We start from the raw sequence: 22,417 nt of genomic DNA, 5'->3' as shown, positions 1-22,417 counted from the left end.
TGATTGCTTGCAGGGGGGTAAGAGGTGTGAACTAGACAGACCGTGCACTGGAGTGGGAAGGAGACTATTTGCTGCTCACTGCTTTATAGTTCTTAATCCTTACATCGTGATTGTATGGTCTTTCAAAAATTAAAACTATCTTTAAAGAATTAAGCTAAAGATAGCCTTGAAATTTATGAATTTCTAAAGTAACTGGCAACCCAAGAGGATCAGAACGGCAATTTCAGCCTTTTGCCATTCAGCCCCCCCCCAATTTGCTATCTTTTCCTGTGTTCGCATCTGGTGCCTTAAACACAGTAGATCAGTGTTTTTCGAAGTTTTGCTGACTGCACTAGGTTAATTCATGTGGGCCACGTAGGTGAATAGTAGGCAGTGCACAGAGAAAGGTTTAGGTTTGAGTTAGATATTGAAGACCTCTGAATTTGTGGCTGAGGGGTTTGGATTTTATTCATAGGCAGTATAAGTATATTAAAGAGTTTCTTTTTAAAATCAGAACTGTGATTCTCTGCTTGGAAATTCCTTTTCTTTATCTAAAATCTTCCTTAAATTTTAAAGAAATACTGGCAATTTTAGAAAAACATGGCAAACAACTTTTTTTGAAATATTTCAAAAAATTTTTGAAATATTAATGTTTTATAGGTTTGGATGTTTTCAAAATCCTCAGTTCAACACCTAAAAAGTAGCACACAGTAGATATTTTAAAATGCAAACAAGAGCTACACTTAATTGTATTTTTCACAATACCCCAAACATGAAAATTCGGCTTTGGAGACAAGGCTAAATCATTGGCAATAATTACAGTCAGCTTCTAATACTTTTGTTTTGTCTCTTGCTGTTTAAAGTTATATCTGTGAAAATGAGGCTATCCCCATGCCCTCGCACTGGGAGAACGTGAATACTGACTTACCCTACCAGGTAAGTGTATGATTGATTAACCATACTGTATGAGAGACTGGAAAGGACCCCAATAAAATGATGCAAACTTCTTTTTCCAGCTTATTCCTTTGCACAATCAAACACATGAATATAATGAAGTTGCTAGTCTCTTTGGGAAAACAATGGATCGCAACAGAATTAAAAGAATTCAGAGAATTCAAAACCTAGACTTGTGGGAGTTCTTTTGCAGGTGAGACAGTTTCTAATCTGAACCCTCTCCTTGGCCTCTAAGACTTTCACAGTCTTAGAGATAGTGAAGCACAAATGTTTAATTCTGTTACTTTTCAGTGGCGTCACATGAACTGGGCAGATGCGCTGTATTTGTCTCTTGCCGTGTTTTGACCTGGTCTCTTAGCTCTCCAGTGTTCTTAGGGAGGAAGGGAAAAGTAGCCTTCTAAGTAAATGCCGGGCATTGTTCCCAGCATGACATTGGTATTAGACGTCAGTCTCCTCAGTGCCCCTAGAAGCTCTCCTCCCTTTCAAGGCTTAGAGCTGGGCATCTTGGCTGAAGTCAGCATTACAGGGGAATCTGGGCACCTGTTTAGTTTTGCTGATATGACTTTGTTGCCTCAGACTTTTATGCTGCATTAGAAGTCTCTGGTTTGAAGGATACTGTAAAACATAACTTCAAATTCCCTGCTAAGCCCAGAGTTTTTGTTGCAGATTTTAAAATCTCAATTCATTACTCAGTTTAGGTTGGAAATGACCCATTGGATTGCTTAGTGTGCACTTAACCTAAGAATAAATCCCATTGCAGAAAAAATAAGGTATTGTCCAAGTTAGCCTGCTCTGCATTTTTACTTAAAAATAAGTGGTTTTATGAAGTTTATTTATTAAATTTGTGTAAGAAATTTGATTTCTAATATTTTGAAGTATATAATCACATTTTTGATATTCTGGAAAATTTCAAATAACAGTCTGATATAATGAATCCTGATGTATTGTATTCATCATCCTGATTTAACATTTATCAAGATTTATCACATATAATGTATCTCCTTTTTTTCTATTATTGCTGTTGCTGGAATATTTTAAAGCAAATTACAGGCTTAAACTCATTCTCATATGCTGGAAAATTGGGCTGCCTTTTGTTTGATAGTGATACATGGAGTTGGCCAGTCAGTCATAGGGCCTGAGTACATTCCAGGTTTTACTCTCTAGGAGTTTATGAAAAATAAGGGGCTTAATTTGTTCTTTGTAGTATTGAGTCTTTGTGTCGAGCCAACCTCTACTTCTGACAATACTGAGTTTATTGAGTTTAGAAGGCTTTATTCAGTTTTGTTTAGATGATTCTAAGATAGAAGACTTTATCCCCCTTAATTTTCTTCTGTCAGTGAATAAAGTAAGTTTTTCTAAAATGGTCTAATGAAAAAATTCGTTATTCTTACCCAGGCCTCTGAAGTGGAATTCAGTTAGTTTCCCTTATAATTTGAGTTCTCAATTAAATCCTAGTGGTAAAAATGTACCAGTGAACCCCCAAAACATGTTATACTAAGAATTTCACTGGAGTGGTTTTACTCTGTCAGTGCCCTTCCTTATTTTATGTAATGCAGCCTATTGAAATCTGGGGTGATAAATGAGCCTGCCACCTGCTCTGACAATAGAAAATACTGAGTCTCATGTAAGGACAAACTGTCGTTTTGATAGCTCTCTGAATAACTAAAATAACCTAGTAAATCTCATTGTCACATAACCTCTGACTCACTAGGGAGGCAGTGAGGTGCATGTGAGCCCATCAGGCATCAGTTTGCATGTTGCCCAGGCCTTTCTATTTGCCTCCCTTCTTCCAGCTAGTATGTCTGAGCACCTGTTTTGTGGCAGGCACTGTTCTAAGCACACTTGGAATGTAACATTGTGCAGGACCATAGCTTAGACAAAGAGCCAGGTTATTACACCCCAAAATGTAGGAAGGAGCACAGGGCATCTGAGAGCAAAATGAGGGTGTCACCCTTGTGTTCACCCTGGCCAAGAAAAGTAGGCTCAGTGCTGTGGGGTAGGGACTTGCTGAAGCTGGTATCATTTAAGCTACATGCAGGGAGGTGAGGAGAAGGGCATCTTGGCACTGCAAGCAGTGTGGGCCAATGTTCAGATATGGGAGGAAACACAAGATATTGTGAGAATTTCAAATAGAACAGAAAATTAGGATGCATTGTTAGAAAGGTGGTCATGAGGCAGAGCATGAGGAGTTTGTAGAACTGGGTGGTTGTGTGATTTTTTTCAGTGGCTTTACTTGAGTTGGACTGATCCAGAGTTGAAATCAGAGAGTAGGAGGCCTGGTCAGGCATGACCTTACAAGCTGAGGGGTTTGGATAAGGGGGAGACAGTGGAAAGCCATTGTAGGGCTTTAAGCAAGAGAGTGATCCATCTGATTGGCCCCTAGAAAAGTAGTTCATCAGGCTGTACTGTGAGAAGGGATTTAAAGGTGATATCTGCTACTTTGGAATGAAGAGGACAGTGCTGAGGATATTAAGGATATAGGATAATATTGCTTGGTGCTCAGCTTAATGTGTGCAAAGGGGTGGGTGAGAGAGAGGGGAAAGGTAATAATAACTCCAGAGTTTCTGACTTGTTTAAGTGACTAAGGGAATGTGAGTAAGAACAGATTTTTGCCTTTGTATTTAGTGAGGATGTGGAGCGAGTAGCAGTTAGTATATGGGCCTGGAGCACAGGAGAGCAATGTAAACTAGAGATAAAGGTTTTGGAGTTGTTAGAAAATGTTGGGTAATAGAAGTCATCAGAATTGGTGTGCTGACCAGGGAGGGTATGTGGATCGAGAAGAGGGCTAAGGACGGAACTCTGGAAGGGATGCAAGGGGGAGAGAAAGCCCGAGGGGCACCTGAGGGGCAATGACCATGGAAAGTAGAAGAAAACCCTTAGAATTTGTAGTCACAGGAGCCAAAGGAAGACAGTGGTTTACAGGAGCAGGTGTCATTCTCAGGGTCACGTACAGAAGAGAAGCCAAGTAAGATAAAAATTGAAAATGTCCTTGGGATTTTTGCAGCAAAAAGGTCATTGGTACCCTTGATGAGAGCTGTATTGGTAGATGTCATGTTGTGTTACAGCAAATGTTGGCAACTCTTTCAGAAAGCATGGCATGAAGAGCATGAGGGTTGTGAGCAGATGGGTCACGTGGAGTAGGAAGGGCATTTCTGCTTAATTTTATTTTTAATTTACGGGTGGGAGAGACCCAAGCATGTTTACATTATAATAGGAAAAAAACCTATGAGAGGGAGAGTTTAAAGAGGAGAAGGAGAAAGGTGCGATTGGGTGGAATTCAGAGACTGTGAGGGAGACAGACCAGGTGGCCCAGGCGTGTGTACAGGTAGGGGGTGAAGCTAGGGGGTTCCTGCCTGGCACTTTCAATTTCCGTGGTGGAATAAGAAGTGAGGACCCCTGCAGAGAAGGAAGTGTTGGGAGGTGTGGATAAGGGGGGAGATAAAGGAAAAGGGGAGATTTGAAATGGCCACTGTGGAAAATGGGGAAGAAAGAGCTAACTTGGGAACCATAGGAGTTCCATCAGCGCTGTGAACTTGTAGTGGGCACTGTGGGGTGGTGTGCGGGTTCCTTCAGCCATGCAAGTTTAAGGACAGAGGGGAGGTGGTTAGGTTGGTCTGGGATTGATGAGGATAAGGCAGCAGGAAAGTAAGAGCAGTGAAAGCTGCCTTCTTAAGAATGTGGGTTCAGAGCGGAGATCCCCAGGCCTGGCGGCATTTCAGAACCACCTGTGGGCTCGTTAACCCCACAGGGACAGGTGTCTGGCACCCAGATTGAGATCCACTGATCACAGCCTCTGCCTGCTGACTTTTTTTTTTTTAGGAATGGTACTGTAATAATACTATAGGTAGGACCCACTTGAAGAAAATGTACTTCAAATAATGGGTAGGAATTTTCTCCCCTTATCCAACTGACAAAGATATGAAGACAAAAAACCTAGGTTGGAAAAGATGTAAGTAAATGGGTACTTGTCCTACATGCTGGTGGCAATGTAAGTGATTATACCTGCTGACCTCGTGATCTTTAAAAAGTTCTGCAGGTCATTCTAATGTTCGGCCAGGGTGGACAGCCACTCGTCTAAACCTAGGCAGGCTTATTTCCAGAGCATAGAGGTATTCCTGCTGCAGGACTGAGTATGTGGTGTACACAGCTTAGTTCCTTGAGAGGGCAGGTAATTTTAAAACATTTTGAGACGTGTGTACTAAGTTATTTCTACTAAGTTTAGCAATGAATGTAGGTTTGGGCAAAGGTGGGCAGGGTTTTGAAGAACTTAGTGTAGTTTGTATCCTGTGACTTGCCCCAAAGGTTTACCTGCAGCCCAGGAGGCCCTGAAGCTCTGCATTAGCTTTGCTGGAATACCAAGAATGTGAGTCTCCCATTTCGTGGGTGCCAGAGTAGTGGGCACTCAATAAACCATGCTGTGTGGATGCAAAGCTTTGAGCACCCCGTCCCACTCTGCCTTCCACTGGTAGATATGCCATATATAGTCCGGTGACGGGGCACATTTGCAATGCCCACACTCTGGGCAGTTCATTTATAATATCTAAGAGAGACTTGAGTGAATTTTCAAACCAGAATTCATTCTAATCTGTACCTGACAAGTAGTGACGAGTGTGTATCCTGATTTGAGAGTGGATTCTAGTCATTACAGATAATGAAGCTTGACATTAGAAGGATGGATGTTCAACAAATGTTTACTTAAAAAAAACAGTATGGATTCACTAATGCCTGAGTAACTGAGTGGATTACTGCAGTGATAGATGGCTGAATCCCTTAGAGAGCATAATCTGATTTCTACAGAGTGGTTAAGATAGGTTCTTATAATGGAGTCAAGGTCAGAGAAATGTATGCCTGCTGACAGTACAAAAAGAAAAATAAATACCCAGTTAAAAGTCTTATGCAAAGAGTACCTTGAATAGCATACATGCTTCCTTCTTGAGCCCTTCAACATTTTTATCAGGAATTTAGGTGAAAACGTAAAAGGCTTGCTTATCACACTTGTGAAAGATTAGAAACTAGAAGGGGTAGCTTATTTTTTGTGCAAATGAATCAGGAGACAGAAAGACCTTGGAAGATTGAAACAGTGAGTCAAAACAAATATTACCATTTTTAAAAAAAGATTTTTTTCCTCTTAGACAATCAACAAATGTACACTGTAAAGAAAAAAATCCATAAATGTATAAAAAAGAAAATTGGCATAATTTGTTCTTAGTGAAAACATGCTTTTTCTGAAATAAATACTGTTTAATACACATCCTTCTAAGGTCATGCTTAATGGTCTGAGAAGCCTGTCACCAATAGATCAAAGCATATACATTTAAATTTTGATACATATAAAATTTGATACCAAATAGACTCTTAGGGAAGACCATACATACTTCCATTTCTCTCATTGTTTAAATGCAAACATCATAACCCCAGATAGTCACTAAGCTGCATGCTGTTCATGAATTCTGTAGTTTTTAAATGACTAAATCAAGATAAAACTTAATTGAAATAAATCTGTTGTTTTAGCTTTATAAATCAATTGTACAAATATAGCAAGCCCAGAGAGGTCTGGTTTGAGAAAGTCCTGGAAACTTTAATTGACTATTGACTACAAACTTGTGTAAGTTAGCAGTCTTAGGCCCCTGCTACAAAATGAACTCAGTGGTGTGCTGGGAGAGTCATTTCTGGCCAATGATACCTGGGCAAGGTTTCCATTTTTTACCAAAATTTATAAACTAGAAGGTATCCAGCAGAATCTTCTCAACTAAAGGCTGTCGAAGACAGAAAGGCCTGGGGGCTATGCTGTGTGAGGAATCGTTGAGGAAATGGTGTATATTTAACCTACAGAAGTAAGCCTGGATAGGTGTGTGTAGTTATTTTTGGATATTTGCAGAGTTGTTTTATGTGAGGGTGATTTGAACTGTTCGGAGTTCAGAAGAGAACTCAGTGGAACCTGTCAGTTGAAGTAACAGGAGGGCAGATTTGGGTTCCATGTCGCGGTGGATGCCCTTTCTAAGTTAGCCCTCATCACAGAGAGATTACTCTGCCTTGCAGAGCAGTGAGCACTTGACACTGGAAGGAATAGAAGCAGGCATTAAATAGCTGCCTATCAGAGATAAGGGGAGAGGAGTCTTTTTAATTTGTAAGCATCTTTTTGCTATAGAACACTAAATACTTTTAAGAAATGAAAATGCAGCAAGTAGTTCCAGACATCCATCACCTGCCAATTAGATTCAACATTTTAGTATTTGCCACATTTTCTTCATCTTTGTATCTGGATTTTTAAAAAAAGATGAAAAGCATTATAGGTGCAGGTGAAGTATTGGCCCCTCCCCATCCTGTTCTCTTTCCTCCTGAGGTTGGTGTGATGCCTTCCTGTCCGTGCTCTTACATTTTTACTGACCATATATGTATACCTGTACAATGTGCATTATTATCTATAAACAATATAAACATATCTCTTTCTGCAACATTCTACATTATTTTTCAAGTTAATCTATGTTAATATATGTAGACCTAGTTTATTACCTTTAACTTTCATATATAAATATATATAATTGTTAATTCACTTTTCTATGAAAGAATTTTAGGCTCTTTCCATTTTGTTTGTTTATTTTTTACTATTACAGTTCATTCTGCATTGAATATCTTTTGATATGTTAAGGGAGATCTGTCCATTGGGAAGGGGGTTGAACCGGATGGATTAATGTCCCTCAGATTCAAGATTCATTTCAGTTCAACCATCATTTTCTACTCATTGGGGGAAAATAGATCAAGGCATAGCCTCTGCTGAAAGCATTCACTATTTAAAGACTCTGTGAACTTCGTATATTTTGATTGTTTGCAGTGTCATTTTTAGGTGTTTGTAAAGTTTGGCTGGTTTAGACAATCAGTTACCTTTGCTTTGATGGGCATGCTCTGGGATATCAATAGTTTTGGTTATCATTTTCAATCTTTGGTCTCAATGTTCACTACGAATTTTTGGTAAGGTGATGATGTGTCCAAGAGCATTCAGGGTGGTTCCATTTCCAGAGCTGCTTTGCCCATTTATAGTTTATGATGAAGTGTTTTCTGTTTCATTCTTTCTTTTGAAGTTTGCTCTTTGAAACTTAATACATGCCACTGATGGTCTCTTTCTGCGTGTTTGTGTCTGTGTTTATTGTGTTTTTAGGAAAAAGGCTCAGCTCAAGAAAAAACGAGGTGTGCCTCAGATTAATGAACAAATGCTATTTCATGGCACCAGCAGTGAATTTGTGGAAGCAATCTGCATTCACAACTTTGACTGGAGAATCAATGGCATACATGGTGCGCTCTTTGGAAAAGGTAATTACCCAAATTCAAGGTCCAGTTTGAGTCCTAGGAGAGTATCTTCTCTCTTTAAAGATCGTTGCTTTGCATTCAGGGATTTGATAATCATAAATGAGAAGTTACTGTCCAAGGTCCCTGGCACACCCTCAGTTTCTGAGCCACTGAAAAGCCACTTCCTGCATATACAAGGTGTAGGAAAGACTTACACGCCTCTGTGGGATTCAGTTGCTCACCCAGTCCCAGTCATTCATCTGGGGTAGGCATCACATTCATGTCAGTTGCTTTTTGCATTTTATTTAATTTTCACGTATGGGTCCTTTCCATAGAAAAGTCTATACAGTAAATTGTTTTATGTCAGACTTATAGAGAGCTATAAAATGCGTTAATTATGTTGTGCACAGGTCTATGTACTAGTTTGCTTTGTTCTGTTTTTAGAAAATGGTAGGTGACACTATTAATGAGTAATAAGGAATAATGGGGGATTTCTTCACCTGTTTTCTAATATTGTGATGGTCTAAGTCTTCCAATTTATGCCCACTACTCAAGCAAATTAAGGAGAGAAATGAGGGGGAAAGGTAAGGGTTAGACTTTCTTTTCTGGTCCTTACTTTGTACCTTACCTCCAGCAAGAGGACTGGCTGCCACTTAGTATCAGGATGTGCTGCATTCTAAGAAAGTCAACGTATTTTTTAAATAACTACTAGAAAGGCCGTTTACTTAACTGTCAGAGGATCAGGAAGGTGTTCCATAAATCCCACCAGTATTGGATAATAGGAGACTTTGCAATTTGTCTCCAAAATTTTTTAGAGGAAGTACTCCGTTGATGGTGTCAGTCCCCAGGCCTCCTGTTTCCAAAGGGTTGGGTGCTTTAGTGAGTTTTGATCCTTAGTGAGCCAGGGAAATTGTTTTTTTAGAATGCTTAGGTGTGAATAGCATTGCACTCTTTTCAGAAATCTTTTCCTGGGTATGGGAGTGTATTATCTCCAGAAATATTACTGAACGGTTACCCTGTATCACGGAAATGTGGTCTCTTGGGTTTGGAGTAATCTTGATAGACCGGTAGTTTGCACTATCCCGTCCAGAGCTTCCATGGGTGCTGGACAAGGGAGCAGGTGAGGAAAGTGGTAGGAGGAAAGAGAAATGAGAGGAGGGCCAACCAATTCAAAAGTCAGGTCCTACCACACCTTTAATCACAGAAAGTTTTATCTGTCTTACATGTTGGATTTCTTTGTAGGATTTCTTTTGAAAACAGAATTCCAGTAACTGTTGGGAAGGGTGGGAGATGGTGGTGATGGTGGGGACGGTTCTGTGGCGGCACACCTCTCCCCTAGGCAGTCCCTATCTCAGCTGTCCACAACAGACACATTTCTGTATGAGCGCCAGATGGGAACTCCACACTTACCTTTGTTATATGATTCCATGTGTCTGTTGCCCTACTGCCCAAGTGTTTTGTTTGTGTTCCATACATTCTGCAGAGTAATCTTGGCTTTCATTGTTGTTCCCTTTTGTCTAAGGAACCTATTTTGCTAGAGATGCCGCTTACTCCAGCCGCTTCTGCAAAGATGACATAAAGCATGGAAACACGTTCCAAATTCATGGTGTAAGCATGCAACAGCGGCATCTGTTTAGAACATACAAATCTATGTTTCTTGCTCGAGTGCTAATTGGAGATTACATAAACGGAGACTCCAAATACATGCGGCCTCCTTCCAAAGACGGGAGCTATGTGAACTTATATGACAGCTGTGTGGATGACACCTGGAATCCAAAGATCTTTGTGGTGTTTGATGCCAACCAGATCTATCCTGAGTACTTGATAGACTTTCACTGACTTCACTCCCAAATCTTGGTGGTCAAGGAAGTTTTGTTCTTTCTTGCAGGAAGATTTTCTCTCCTGTCATTCAGTCACTAAAATTTAATTATCTGATACTTTTGAACCAGATAGGAAAAAAAACGGTCTCCATATAAAAAGACATACTGACTTTAAGGTTGGTTTTAAGTTATTTCGTTTTTGTCCATTGCTCATAGTCTTATTTGTTAAAGACTGATACTATGTTCATTTTATTAACACATAGGGGTGAAACAGAACACTCAAAATTGAATCAGTTGAGTCTCAATTAACATGGTCATTCGGATCCTTTAAAGTTCATGTGCATCTGATCAGGACACATGTTTCAGTTCAATAGACTAAGTCATATAAATGTTGAAAAAAATATATAGGCATAAATGTGTTCCTTCAAAGGAAATGGTCCTTTGTAAATTGCATCCTGATATTGTTGTCCACCAATCAAAATGTTGCCTTGTTGGTCTCCTGAAGTGGGAATTTAAAAACTGGAAGCAGTCTGAGTACCATAAGAGGAATCAGAAGTCAGAAAATTGTTTACAGTGCTGCCAAACGGCAGAGGAGAAAATCAAGGCCAGAAGCCCTGCCTCCAGTTGCCTTAGGACGGCAGGCAGCTGGCTCAGCTGCACCCGTGGCCTTCTGGTCTCCCACATCTGAACTGACCAGTGCTGCGGACCGTAAGTAGCCTGCAAGTCATCCACTGGGGTTCTTGAAGTCTTATACCAAGACTTGCTGCACACAGTATTTATTGCATCTTCAAAATGAAACCTTTATTTATTATTTAAAACATTTATTTCCCCTTTGTGTTGGGGTCCCTTCAAGGATTACCTTAAGGTATTTTAATATACTCCTCCCCCCACACAGCTTTTCAACAATGATTTATAAAATTCACATTTCCCCATTGTGAATCATTGCAGAAAGCATGGGATGCTTGGAGCAAATCTGGTTTAGTCTTCTGAATGGCAGTTGACAATAAATTAAGTCTTTTGAAAAGTTAGATACAATTCATAATCACGTTTAATGGCGGTTGTCTGCCTCATCCCTCTGTTTTGCTGTTCTGTTCTGAGGAGGAATAAGTAATGCTGGCATATTGCCTGCCCCTAAATGTATTCTAGCAGAGACTAGATAACGAGTGGGCAGAAATGTTATAGAGGAGTTGAGGTAACAGATCAGGGTTGGCCACATGATTGTTGAGTTTTTCCAACTTTGATTTTTTCCATGATTCTACTTGGAAAAAGAAAAGAAAAACTTCTATAAAGCTTGTCCATAATACCTTTTTCTAACTCAGTCTAATACTGAATTCTCTCTCCAATTCTCATCCAGTTTTGGCTGAGAGGTGGTGAACATGCTTGCACTTCTCAAGAAAAATCCAGTAAGCATTCATTCCACTGTTGTCCAGTTCAATCAGTTTGGACTGTGAAGGCATCTAGAAATAATGAAAGTAGGGAGTGTAGAACAAGATTGAATATGCTAAGTCTTCAACTACATATGTCCCCAGATTTTTATTATAGCCCAGAATACATGTAATTGTGCAAGCGAAAGTAAGTTACACAGGAAATTGCACGCACAGTACTTTAAAACCAAGTAACAACAAAGATGTCCTGGCTCAGATGTACAGACTAACAGCCAGTTTAGATGGAGTGTTGTGAATAATTAGAACATATTTCAGAAACATTTAGAGATCATCATGGAAATAACTGGAGGAAAAGTCGCTAGGCTGCTTATGAGAGGGAGCACACCCCTGCTCTAAACTCATTTACAAAATTAGGAACACTAGAAATTCAGACTCTGAAAATCTTTTTGTTTTACTTGTTATTTGCATACAAAAAAGGTTCAAATAGACCCCCCTGTAACATGGCTATCTTCTTTCAATGTTACCTGGTTGCCTCTCCCATCGCTTGAATGGAAAACCTGTTGTTGCATTTGGTGGGTGGTATTCTCATAGCTCAAGGCACCCAGGAGCCCAGAGCTGAGATTTGCAAGGCGATCTGTTCAAACTGCGAGCCCCGCTGGCCGGCTCCTGTGTAATGAGTAGAGTGACTGTGGTAGAACTTTGTGAAAAGAACTGTCCTGTTGTCCTTGTGTGAGAATGTGCTGCCGCCTCTCCTTTTATAAGAAAGCTGATTTTGGTAAACTTAAATGTCATAGTGTAGAGTTAATTGTGTTAAAATTCTATCTCTTTGTTTTGATCAGAAGATTGAGTTGAGAATCACATAATCAGTATATACTAAGACTGGATACAACCCTTTACCCTCTTCTCTCATCACACAGTATGGGTGGGGAGAGTGAAGAGAAGCCACCCCAGATTAATGAATAGAAGATTTTTAACATATATTGAATAAATTCCAGCTGATAGTGACTTTTCTTTCTGACTTTGGTGATATCAGCCTCAGGGTAAAAAAAAAATGTGTTTATAAGAAACAGTTTCATAAACCTTGCAGTTATGAACAGGAGGGTTTTGTATTAGTGCAACTTGAATTGCTAGACTTATAGTGATGATGATAAAGACTTTGGAGCCATTTTTGATATATGAATATGTTGTATTTACATGTGGTGATTAAAGCTTTCTGTAGCAGGTCTTGGTTGTCTGTCTATGCCATAGCCATAGATTTGTTTCTATGATTTCCATGTCCCACCCCCACCTTCTATTACTTAAAGCTAAACAGCTCAAACTTAACAGGCCCTCAAGAAGTGTGTTGTTGCCTGTTACTAACGTAACCCACTCAGAGATGGGGGGATGTCTCTTACTCTCCCTCAGAGATGGGGGACGTCTCTTATTCTCCCTCAGAGATGGGGGATGTCTCTTATTCTCCCGTTTGAATCGTCCTGAGCAACAGCGAATTGGGTAACCTGTGGGAAAACTCTTTGCTATTGAAAATTCAAAAGGGGTGAAGGCCTCGTGCCTCAGGCTCAGAGGAGTGGTGCTGAGGGTGTGTCCACATTTACCTACAGGGTGCTGCCTGCAGACCACCCACCCCCCAGCCAGGCCCTGTGTGTCAACAGTAATTCCTTTGGAAGCAAGGTAGACGTTTCATTCAATCCTGAAGCTTCTGCTGGCAAAAAAGGTATCAAAAGAGACACTAATTTTAGCTCTGAGAGAAATGAGAGACAGAACGATCAAGGCTTACCTGTGAAAACAGTCACTAAAATCCTGTCCCAGATGAGGATGAAGGCATATTGTAATGAAATTCAACTGATGTAGAAATGACATCTTTACAGATTTTGTTCCTAGGCCGTTAGGTATTTGAGGTCACCTCCCAGGTTGCCAGGACTGACGCTAGAAACAGTCTTACAGTGAGCCTCCGTAAGCTTCAAGCCCAGATTGTCCACTCTCCCTGGGGAAGGCGGTTTTGTTTACATTTTATTTACTTAAAACAGATAGCCCATTTCTAGATGAAGTTGTACATTCTGTGTTTGTAAAACAAAAATAAAAGGTATTGAAAAAATAGGGGAACAAAAAACAAGTCTTGTCAAAAATGATTTTGATTAGAAACTTTAGCAAGGTAATTTTACTTGTTTTTACCCTTTTACACTCTGCAGGAAGAGGTTTGGTGAAACAAGCTGCCTGCCTCACTTACTATGAGTAACTTTATGATGTTGCCTGGGGCAACACTGATGGAAGAAAGGAACATTTCAAAGAAACATGAAGTAGATGATAAGTTGGGGGCTGCCTGGTTAGTGCAGTATTTACACATAGGAGAGGTGAGCCCGGAACATCTAGGGAAGATGTTCGGAGTTCACCTACTGCAACAGGGACCGTGGGTGTAGTCAGAGTAGGGTGAGGACCTGGAAAAAGCAAGGCAGGGTATTTGAAGTGAAAGCAATGTAACTACATGCAAGGAAACCCCTACTAAAACTCATTCAGGTCTAGAGTCATTCTTCCATGAGATCAGTTAAAGGTCAAAAGGCCAGGAGCAACTTGGCCTGCAATGTTTGAGTGTTCCCCAAGGGTATCTGAGCAGAACCCATGACTTCATTGTAAACAGCCCTAGCAAACAGACAACAACCCAGCCCACCTTGAGGGCAGGACAGGTGGTACAAGTCCACACCCCAAGCCCTCAGTTCCTAAGTCCTCAACTGCCTGTAAATCCCCTAGACAACCACCACTCCAGGCTCTCTTGCCCTCGAGCTCTTCTCTCACTTTATTTCTAAATAAAAGCCTCTATCCTGGCTCTCCTACCTTGGGTGTTTGCCAAGTTCATTCTTCAACTCTGCAAACAAGAACCCCGGCATCGCTACTAACCTTTACTTTTTTGCAGAGGTAGTTTACTTCTTGTGTTTTCAGAGACTAGGCTACATGGTGGTTTGAGAACTTCTGTAGCCTGTTTGCCCACCCCCTTCCTGTACTGAACTGTACCTGATACATCCCTGGTACGAAGCTATCTTAGTTGTTGCTCTTACTGGTCTAAGTCTCCTGCTGTAGGATGATAGACTTCATTTTCTCAGCTCTAATTGCGTGACTTTCATTCTTCAACATGCAAGCTAAGAACTTGGCTTTTACTTGAACTTTCTCTGTGGCTATGTATCTAAGAGTTTAGCACTGGTCTTACTTATTTTTAAGTGACTTCTCATGAGATTGGAACATGGGGTTATGCCAAAGGCATTTGTGTTTTCTGCAGCTTTTTAGCTTTGCTGTACCCTCTACCACAAGGTTACACGGGAAACTGGTTCTGACTCCTTAGCTTATGCCGAATTCACTGTGGTAAGCCAGCTTAGGAGAGTCACAGTCTAGAATTTGATTCAATTATTTTTGCAATATTCATTACAAATCCAGATTATATTTCTTGTATTTCCCTAGTCCTTTTTTAAAAATGCCTTTCCCTGAAGGATTCTTTAGGCTGTGATGTCTCCTAGATAACATGTGGAGGATGTAGGCAGTTTAAGTCCCAATCAGAGGAACTTCCCAAGAGAATCTGTTCGAGCCCACCTCCTCCTCCTCATTCCGTTGAGATCACCATCCTGGGAGCTGCTGATCTGAGTTTTCTTTCTAGCTTGACCCTGTGTGACCTTGAATAACTCACCAGAGGGGGAAGATTAACTTCAGGTGAAGTTTATGAAGGACTGATCAGACTCTAGTTAAAAGAAAAAGACCTCATGAAGCATGGCTAGACTTCTCTAGGCCGCATCCGACCTGCTTGAGGATGATTTTTGAGTTTTGAGTCAAGAAAATACAGCTGCAGGGACCCTGATGCCTTTTGAAGCAAGAGTCAAGAAGAAGAGGGAGAGTAAGTGACCTGGTTCTCAGGATGGGGGGAGAATCTGTGCCTGTCAGGCCCCCGTTCCCACCTCTTAAGTTCCTGCAATGGGCCGGGCAGACAAGGAAAACACGGCCTCTGCCCTCATGGGACTTAACATCTAGCAGTGAGGACATGTACTGAACTGTGACAAGTGGCAAACTTACCAAAGGGAGGTGCCAGCCACCAACAGCCTGTGACAGAAGGGTCTGACCTATCCTGGGGAATCGGGGAAGTCTTCCCTAAGAAGTGACATTCATGTGGAGACCTGAAATGAGTGGGTGTTAATTAGGTGAAGGTTCTAGTCTCCCTGGCCTACATCACACACAGGCCCACCTGTGTCACATCAGGTTTGGGGAGGATGAGAAAAGAAAGTGTGATGTGGAGGCAGATTGGAGCATTTTTTATCATTAAAATTTAAGTGACAGAATCAAAGTCACTTAAAGAATCAGAATGTGTTGCCCCCAACTCCAGCACCTGGCCGTCGGAGTCGGCCTTAAGGGGACTGATGCTGGGGTTCTTGTTCACAAAGCCAAAGAATGAGCTTCACACCCAAGGTAGGAGAGCAAGGTACAGGCTTTTATTTAGAGATAAAGTGAGAGGACACAGCTCCCGGCTCACGCCAGGAGGGGACAAGAGATCCCAGGGTGGTGAGTTGTCTAGGGAACTTATAGGCAGTTGAGGATTTTTGAGAATTGAGGGCTTAGGGTGTGGACTTGTACCACCTGCCCTGCCCTCAGGGTGGGCTGGGTTGTTGTCTGTGTGCTAGGGCTGACAGCAGAGTCATGGGTTATGCTGATACCCTTGGGGAACACTCAAACATTTCAGGTGGAGTTGCTCCTGGCCTTTTGACCTTTAACTGATCTCACTGAAGATGTCTATATTCTTAGTTTGGTATCTTTTCCCTAGAGAATTAGTGTGACCTTGACTTTGCATAATGCTTAACAGAGTTTCAATGGGGACTTCTTTGCCCATTGTTACATTGCTCTGACTGTAAATATTCTGCCCTGCCTTTCCCGGAGGCCCTCACCCTACTCTGACTACACCCACTGTCCCTGTCTCAGGACTATGTAGGGCCAGTCTAAGCTGTACATGGAGAGAGGGGAAAGGGTTTTACAGATTTTTACATGATTTACTAGGTGAATCAAAATATTTGTTAGGGAGAGTTGTTCATTCTTGCCCTGTGTCTGTGCTCACATGTTGCTTCCTCCCCCAGAACACATACTCAGATACCCCCTTCCACCTTCAGAGTCTTACTCATCTGAAGCGTGGGCTCTGGGGGCAGATAACCAAGCTGAACCGTAGCTTTACCATTCGCTGGCTGTGTGACCTTGGGGAAGTCACTTAGCTCCTCTGTGCTTCAGTTTCCTCTTTGGTAAATGGGGCAATAATAATGCTACCTCATGTGAGGAAATACTGCCTGTAAAGTGCTTAGGATAATGGTTGGCATATAGTGAGCCTCAGTAAATGTTAGTGGGCACTAATACATAATACCCTTCTCCTTTCAGGAGGTGTCTGTACTGATACAACCTCCACAGATCTGAGATTCTGACAGGAATCGCACTGCACCTGGAGTTAGGGCTGCCCTTTTTTCTTAGCGTTTGTTGTTCAACACCCTTCAGCTAAAGCCCACCAGAAGCAGCCCTGTAGTTAAACACGGGTCACAGCAAGGGAGGACTCAGACCATGGGAAACTGTGGGATGGGCCAGCCAGAGAGGGCTCAGAAGAATTTATAGGAGTTGGGCTTGCTTTGGGTGATTTGAGGGGACACCTAAGACATGGGGCTTTGCCCTAGATTAGAAACTCAGAAAGCAGAGCAAGTCTGTGATTGGGTATCTCAATAAATCTTACCAACTGGGGGGAAGACTAGCCTGAGGAGAAGCTGTAATTTATAAAGCAGTATCAGTCACTCATTCTGCCTAAGCGATGAGGTGTTTGGTATTCTGTGGGTGGTGCAGTGGCCTTATTGTGTCATGCTTAGATAAAATTAGGAAGTGGCCTGTCGCTTTCTCATTTTATCATGGTCTCCAAGAAACTTTGTGCGAGGTTGGTATTCTGTGAGATAGTTTATGTTCAGTAGGAGAACAGCATGATGATGTGAGTGCCAGGCCAGTTTCTGAATGTCAGGAGCCACTCTTTTTTTCTTTCTCATCTTGTGAAGTTACTGTTTTATCTGAGTTAGTTTTCTTCCTCCAGGGAAATTATAAGTGAATATATTCATGCATTCAGCAAAACACTGAGTGTACCTCCTACATACCAGCACTGTGCTAACACAGGATATGATGGTAAACCCCTGCCTTTGAGGAGCTCATTGTCTAGCAGAACAGACTTACTGATTTCCTGCTTCAGTCAGCCATTTCAGTGGTTTAAATGCCTTTGTCACCTTTCCCACAAAGTATTCCAGCCTATGTCAGAACGCTCCAAGTGACAATAAACACCTGTTCCCACTAGACGATACTAGAATTTCAATGCTTGTTAGAAAAACTTACCTTGATCTGTAGTCTCCCGTCCATACCTCCCACCACTTGGACCTGTGTCAGCCAGTTAAGGGCACACAGAACAAGTTATCTGCATGTTCCCTGTGGCATCTCTTCATAGCCAACACATGGAAGGTGTAAGAAACTGGATTCTCACATCTCAATGCTGTCCTATACTGACTACCCATATTTTCCCAGAAGAATATTTTCATTCAACAAATAATTCAATGTCAATTCTGTTTCCTGAATGACTTTGCTCATTAGGTCTATACAGACAGACCACCTTACTGGGGATTCCTAACTGGATCCGCGTACAAGCAGATGCCAGAGAGAGTGAGAGCGACGAACACTAGATGGCAGCACCGCCCTTCACTGGCGCCACAAAGTCGGGGGCCCCAGTTCCTATCCCTAAATTTTAGAGAACAGGGACCCTCCAGAAATTATCTAGTCTCCTCCTCTACCACTAGGTGGGACAGCGCCTGGTATGTCAAATCTACCTGGGTATCCCATTCGTAATAACTGCTAGGAAAAACGGGCCCTCCCCAAAAGTAATGTCTTGCAGTATTTTAGACTCTCCCCTTTGTGCAGGTTCTTCCTGAACAACCTTTTCATATACTGTCATTTAACCTTTATTTAATCCAGCAAATAATTACTGGGTACTTTCTGAGTCAACAAAAACAAAGATGGTTACTCTTCAAATCTAACCTCCTTGGCATAAAATAAAATAATAAAAGAAAAATAAGTACAGTAAAATAAAATAGAAAGGTAAAAAATAATAAAATTATAAAAGGCGCTCGGCCTGTAACTTCTTTCCTGCCCTACCCTCCAGCTCTTGATCTGCCCGTGGTGCCCTCTCCTGGGGAGGCTCTGGTTCATTCGCACACGCTCCAGGTTTCAACACCCTCCTTGGCACAGATCAGATACTCAGTTTCTTACCATAGTCAAGTTAACACCCCAGGACATAACATGTGCATTCTATGCTCTTTACAAAATGCGTCAGAAAGGATGGGCCATAAACTTAGCTTAAAATTGGGATGTATGACATAACAGTACACATTTCTGAAACACTTCTCTCAAAGTCTGAGAAGCTGAACTTGGTATGCACAGATTTTTTTAAAGGTGTGATTTCATACTGTTCCTATGAAACTGGTGGGGTCAGATAATAACTTGTCACTGTGGAGGACACAAGAACTGACTCCCTGATGTCATCTGTCAGTGTCAGCCTTGATGTAGACCCAAGTCACAGGCATTGGGATTACCACCAGTCCAGGATGTATCTTTTACTGTAAGTTTGTTGCAATATATATATATACTTGCCTGATCTTACCACTGATACCCTTCATTTTAGAAATACGTGCATTATTATGTCACCATTTAAAAGACCTATGTCATGGGTTTAGTACTGTGTGTTTGAATGGCAATATGCTATAATGAGAAACAGGCATTAGGGCCAGACCACCCTATGTTGCAGACCCAGCTTTGCCACTTGCTAACCATACAGCCTTGGAGAAGTTGCCCAACTTTTCTGGATGGCTGTCCCCTGGTCTTTTAGTGCTGTTGTGAGGACTGCCTGAGACCGTGAGTATGGAAAGCACTTGTCACATTGTCTGGCCCATGCTAGTTGCTCAACACTGAGATACAATTTACTTCTAGTTGAGTTGTTCCAGGAGAAGGGGATCTGTGAGGCCACAAGGAGGGGCCCAGAAGTCTGGGAGCAGCCAGGTCTGTGTCAGATCTCAACAAACCCCTCACCTCTCAGGAGCACAAGAAACATGAGCTAAAGGAGAGAAACACCTAGGCACAGGGAGGCCAAGCACCATCACTCAGAAAAGGTCTATGATTTAGATTCCTTACTGTCCAGCCCCTGGCTGCAGAGAGATCTGTATCCCGTCCATTCTAGTGGGCTGGGAGTAAAGAGCGAGGTCAGTTTGTAGATCCCTCCCAGTCTGAGGACTTTCTGTTGAGAATCCTGTATGCATTTGCATTGTCAACAATAGCAAGAATAGAACCTAACGCTTCGGCTGTATCTAGATTATCATGGACCATCACTGACTGCCCAGTCCTCAGGGCCAGAGCGTAATTTCTTGTCTTTGCTGCTGGCAGCATCTAGCTCAATGCCTGGAATACCCACATTTGTATTGTTGGCCTTCTAATTAATTGCATTAAGCTGAATCCAGTCTTGGCTCTTCCACCAACCTGGCAAGTCACTGCCTCCTCCTGGGCCTCAGTTTCACATCTGTAAAGTGAAGGGATGGCCTGAGGGCCCTTCTAGTTCTCATTTCCTGTGATATACAGCTTTCACTCCCTCAAAGCTGCCAACAGTTAAAATAAGATCAATTCTGGAAATCAATTTATGTTCACGGTTTTCCCAGCTTAGATTCAGACTTGGACTGTAGAATAGAGGGTAGACAGAAAAGTAAATCATGAGCAAAGTATCCTAAAATAAAGGATAAAGTAGCAGTGACTGAAGGTATTTTTCTGTGTGGCCAGAGATGTTTCAGAGGAAGCTGATTCTCTTGTCAGATGACCTCTGAGTGTCCAGGCCATTTTAATAAGAAGCATCATACCCCTGGGGACCGTGAGATCCAGCACATCACTTCCCAGGTGTTCCGCCTACCTTAGGTGACACCCACAGACAGGAAAAATCCTCATACGTAACATAGATTGTGAAGAATTCCCCAAACATTTGGGTAATGCAATATAAGTTCTCACTGACACAACTCTGAGTTGTAGGCTGTCCCCTGTAGCAGAGAGAATACTGTGGGCTTATAGGAGGCAGCCAGCTGTGCATGACGCTTCACCCCCACAGTGGGGAGCGCAGTGCAGCGGGAGGGGAGGGGACCGTTGGGAGTGACTAACGCATGTCCAAAGTTGCATCGCTCGCAAATAAAAGCTCTCTTAGTAATACCAATTATTACCAACCTCACAACTGCCTGGAATCTTCAGTGTTGAAATACATTCATGTAGGGAAAAGGCATCAGGACTGAAAAATAAGTACTTCAATTGTAGCAGGTAGCCGACTCCACAGCATCTCATTCGTTCGCCCGCCAGGGGTGCAGTCTACAGTTTGGAACCTAGGGAGGATAAGATCTATTTACAGTTTGAATTAATATGACAGTGAAAAGCTGCAGAAGTGTATATGACAGGATTGGGTGGTGGGTATTGAAATAGCATTTGTCAAGTTTGAATGAAGTATTTTGGATGGAAATAATGAAACCAAACGAACCCACTCATTGACCTTTAAGTCATTCATTTCCTAAAGAAAAAATAACCTTAGTTTTCATAATTATGTGGTTTCAGTCATTAAAACTACTGAATGAATTCTGAAAATTAGAAAATGTTCACTTGCTTTAATCATTAAAAATTTATTGAGCATCGTCTATGTGCCAGATGACTGCCATTTCCTCACCAGGTCCTTGGCTGGGACTGACTTCAAAGATGGGTAACATTTGGTCCTTGCTCTCCCAGAGCCCATGGCTTAGTGAGGAGACAAATATGTAAACAAATAAATGATAATTCCTTGTAACAAGTCCTGGCCAGAGATATGACTTCACGGGTCCTGAAGTACAAAAGGATCAGAGATTCCTGGAGAGTAAGGTAGGCTTAGCCTCAGGGTAAGAGCAAGTTACACTTAAGCCTCAAAGGGAAATACCAGGTGACAGAGTGACAAATGACAGCCCAGTCCCTGCGGAGCGATGAGCTTGGGTGGGTGGGGCTGTGGGAGGGGGGCAGGACTGATGGAGAAAAGGCTGCCAGGGACCCATGTGGGAGGGGATTGCCAAGTTTTGAAGGAGCTGAGGTCCAGTTTATAAGACTGGATAGGCAGAGATGTGGTTAGTAGAGGTTAAGAATATGGAGGGCAGAGCAGTGGAGGGCAGGGCAGTGGGAGCTCATGTTCTGTCCACCGGCCACTGTTCGTACTTCCTGGTACAGCAGACGCACCTCTCCTCCCTTGCCCCACTTGCATACATGAGCCTGTCAAGAGCTGTAATTTTTTTTAATACGACCCATCTCCTTAGCTATAACGATTATCCCAGGGGTGGACACCAGATACAAGCTGGTCCAGTCGCACTATCTTATTCTCCCCACCCTGTCCCGAGGGCTTGGCCAACGTCTAGGCATGTGGCCCAGTCTTAGACCTTCCCTGATAATTGTGAATTGGCACCACGGGAAAAGGGCCTTTCCTTTGAAGATGAATCTGTAAAGTTGCAAATGCAGAGATGCTAGTGGTTCTGTCTCTCAGATGTGGAAAAAGCTGATCGTCAGTAGAGAGAAACTGAAGCTAACGTGGACAGGAGCAGAGAAGAGACAGAAGGAAAGTGGCTTCCGGTGCCCTTCGGGCCCTGGTTCTAGGGACCCCTGAAGCAAGTTTAATCCAGCCTTTCCTACTATTTGGTTAACATGAACCAATAAACTACCCTTTTTGGATAAGGTAGTTACTGTTGGGTTTCTGACACTTGCAACCAAGAGTTCGGACTAATCAAACCAGAAAGAAAACTCTGATCTTGATGCATCACAACTTAGAAGACTCTTCTGTAGATGGCCGTGGAGCTCAAGAGAAAGGTCAGAGCTAGAGATACAGGTTTGAAGGTCACGTTTGGATAAGGGGTTGCTGGAGCCATGGAGATGGCTGAGCTT

General features: G+C 42.1%; 1 protein-coding gene across 1 annotated transcript in view; it reads left to right on the top strand.

The window, feature by feature from the left end:
• PARP11 (poly(ADP-ribose) polymerase family member 11) overlaps nt 1-12,645 on the top strand; it is a 35,114-nt gene extending 22,469 nt beyond the window's left edge. Inside the window, 4 exon segments of the mRNA XM_036908433.2 lie at nt 843-915; nt 996-1,126; nt 8,090-8,241; nt 9,740-12,645. Of these exon segments, the coding sequence (XP_036764328.1) occupies nt 843-915; nt 996-1,126; nt 8,090-8,241; nt 9,740-10,056 (673 nt within the window). The 3' untranslated portion in view covers nt 10,057-12,645.
• Nucleotides 12,646-22,417: the final 9,772 nt, after the last annotated feature.

This window comes from Manis pentadactyla, chromosome 14, assembly GCF_030020395.1.
Source record: "Manis pentadactyla isolate mManPen7 chromosome 14, mManPen7.hap1, whole genome shotgun sequence".
NCBI lineage: Eukaryota > Metazoa > Chordata > Mammalia > Pholidota > Manidae > Manis > Manis pentadactyla.
Note: the sequence above shows the minus strand (reverse complement) of the source record. Positions and strands in the feature narration are given on the sequence as shown.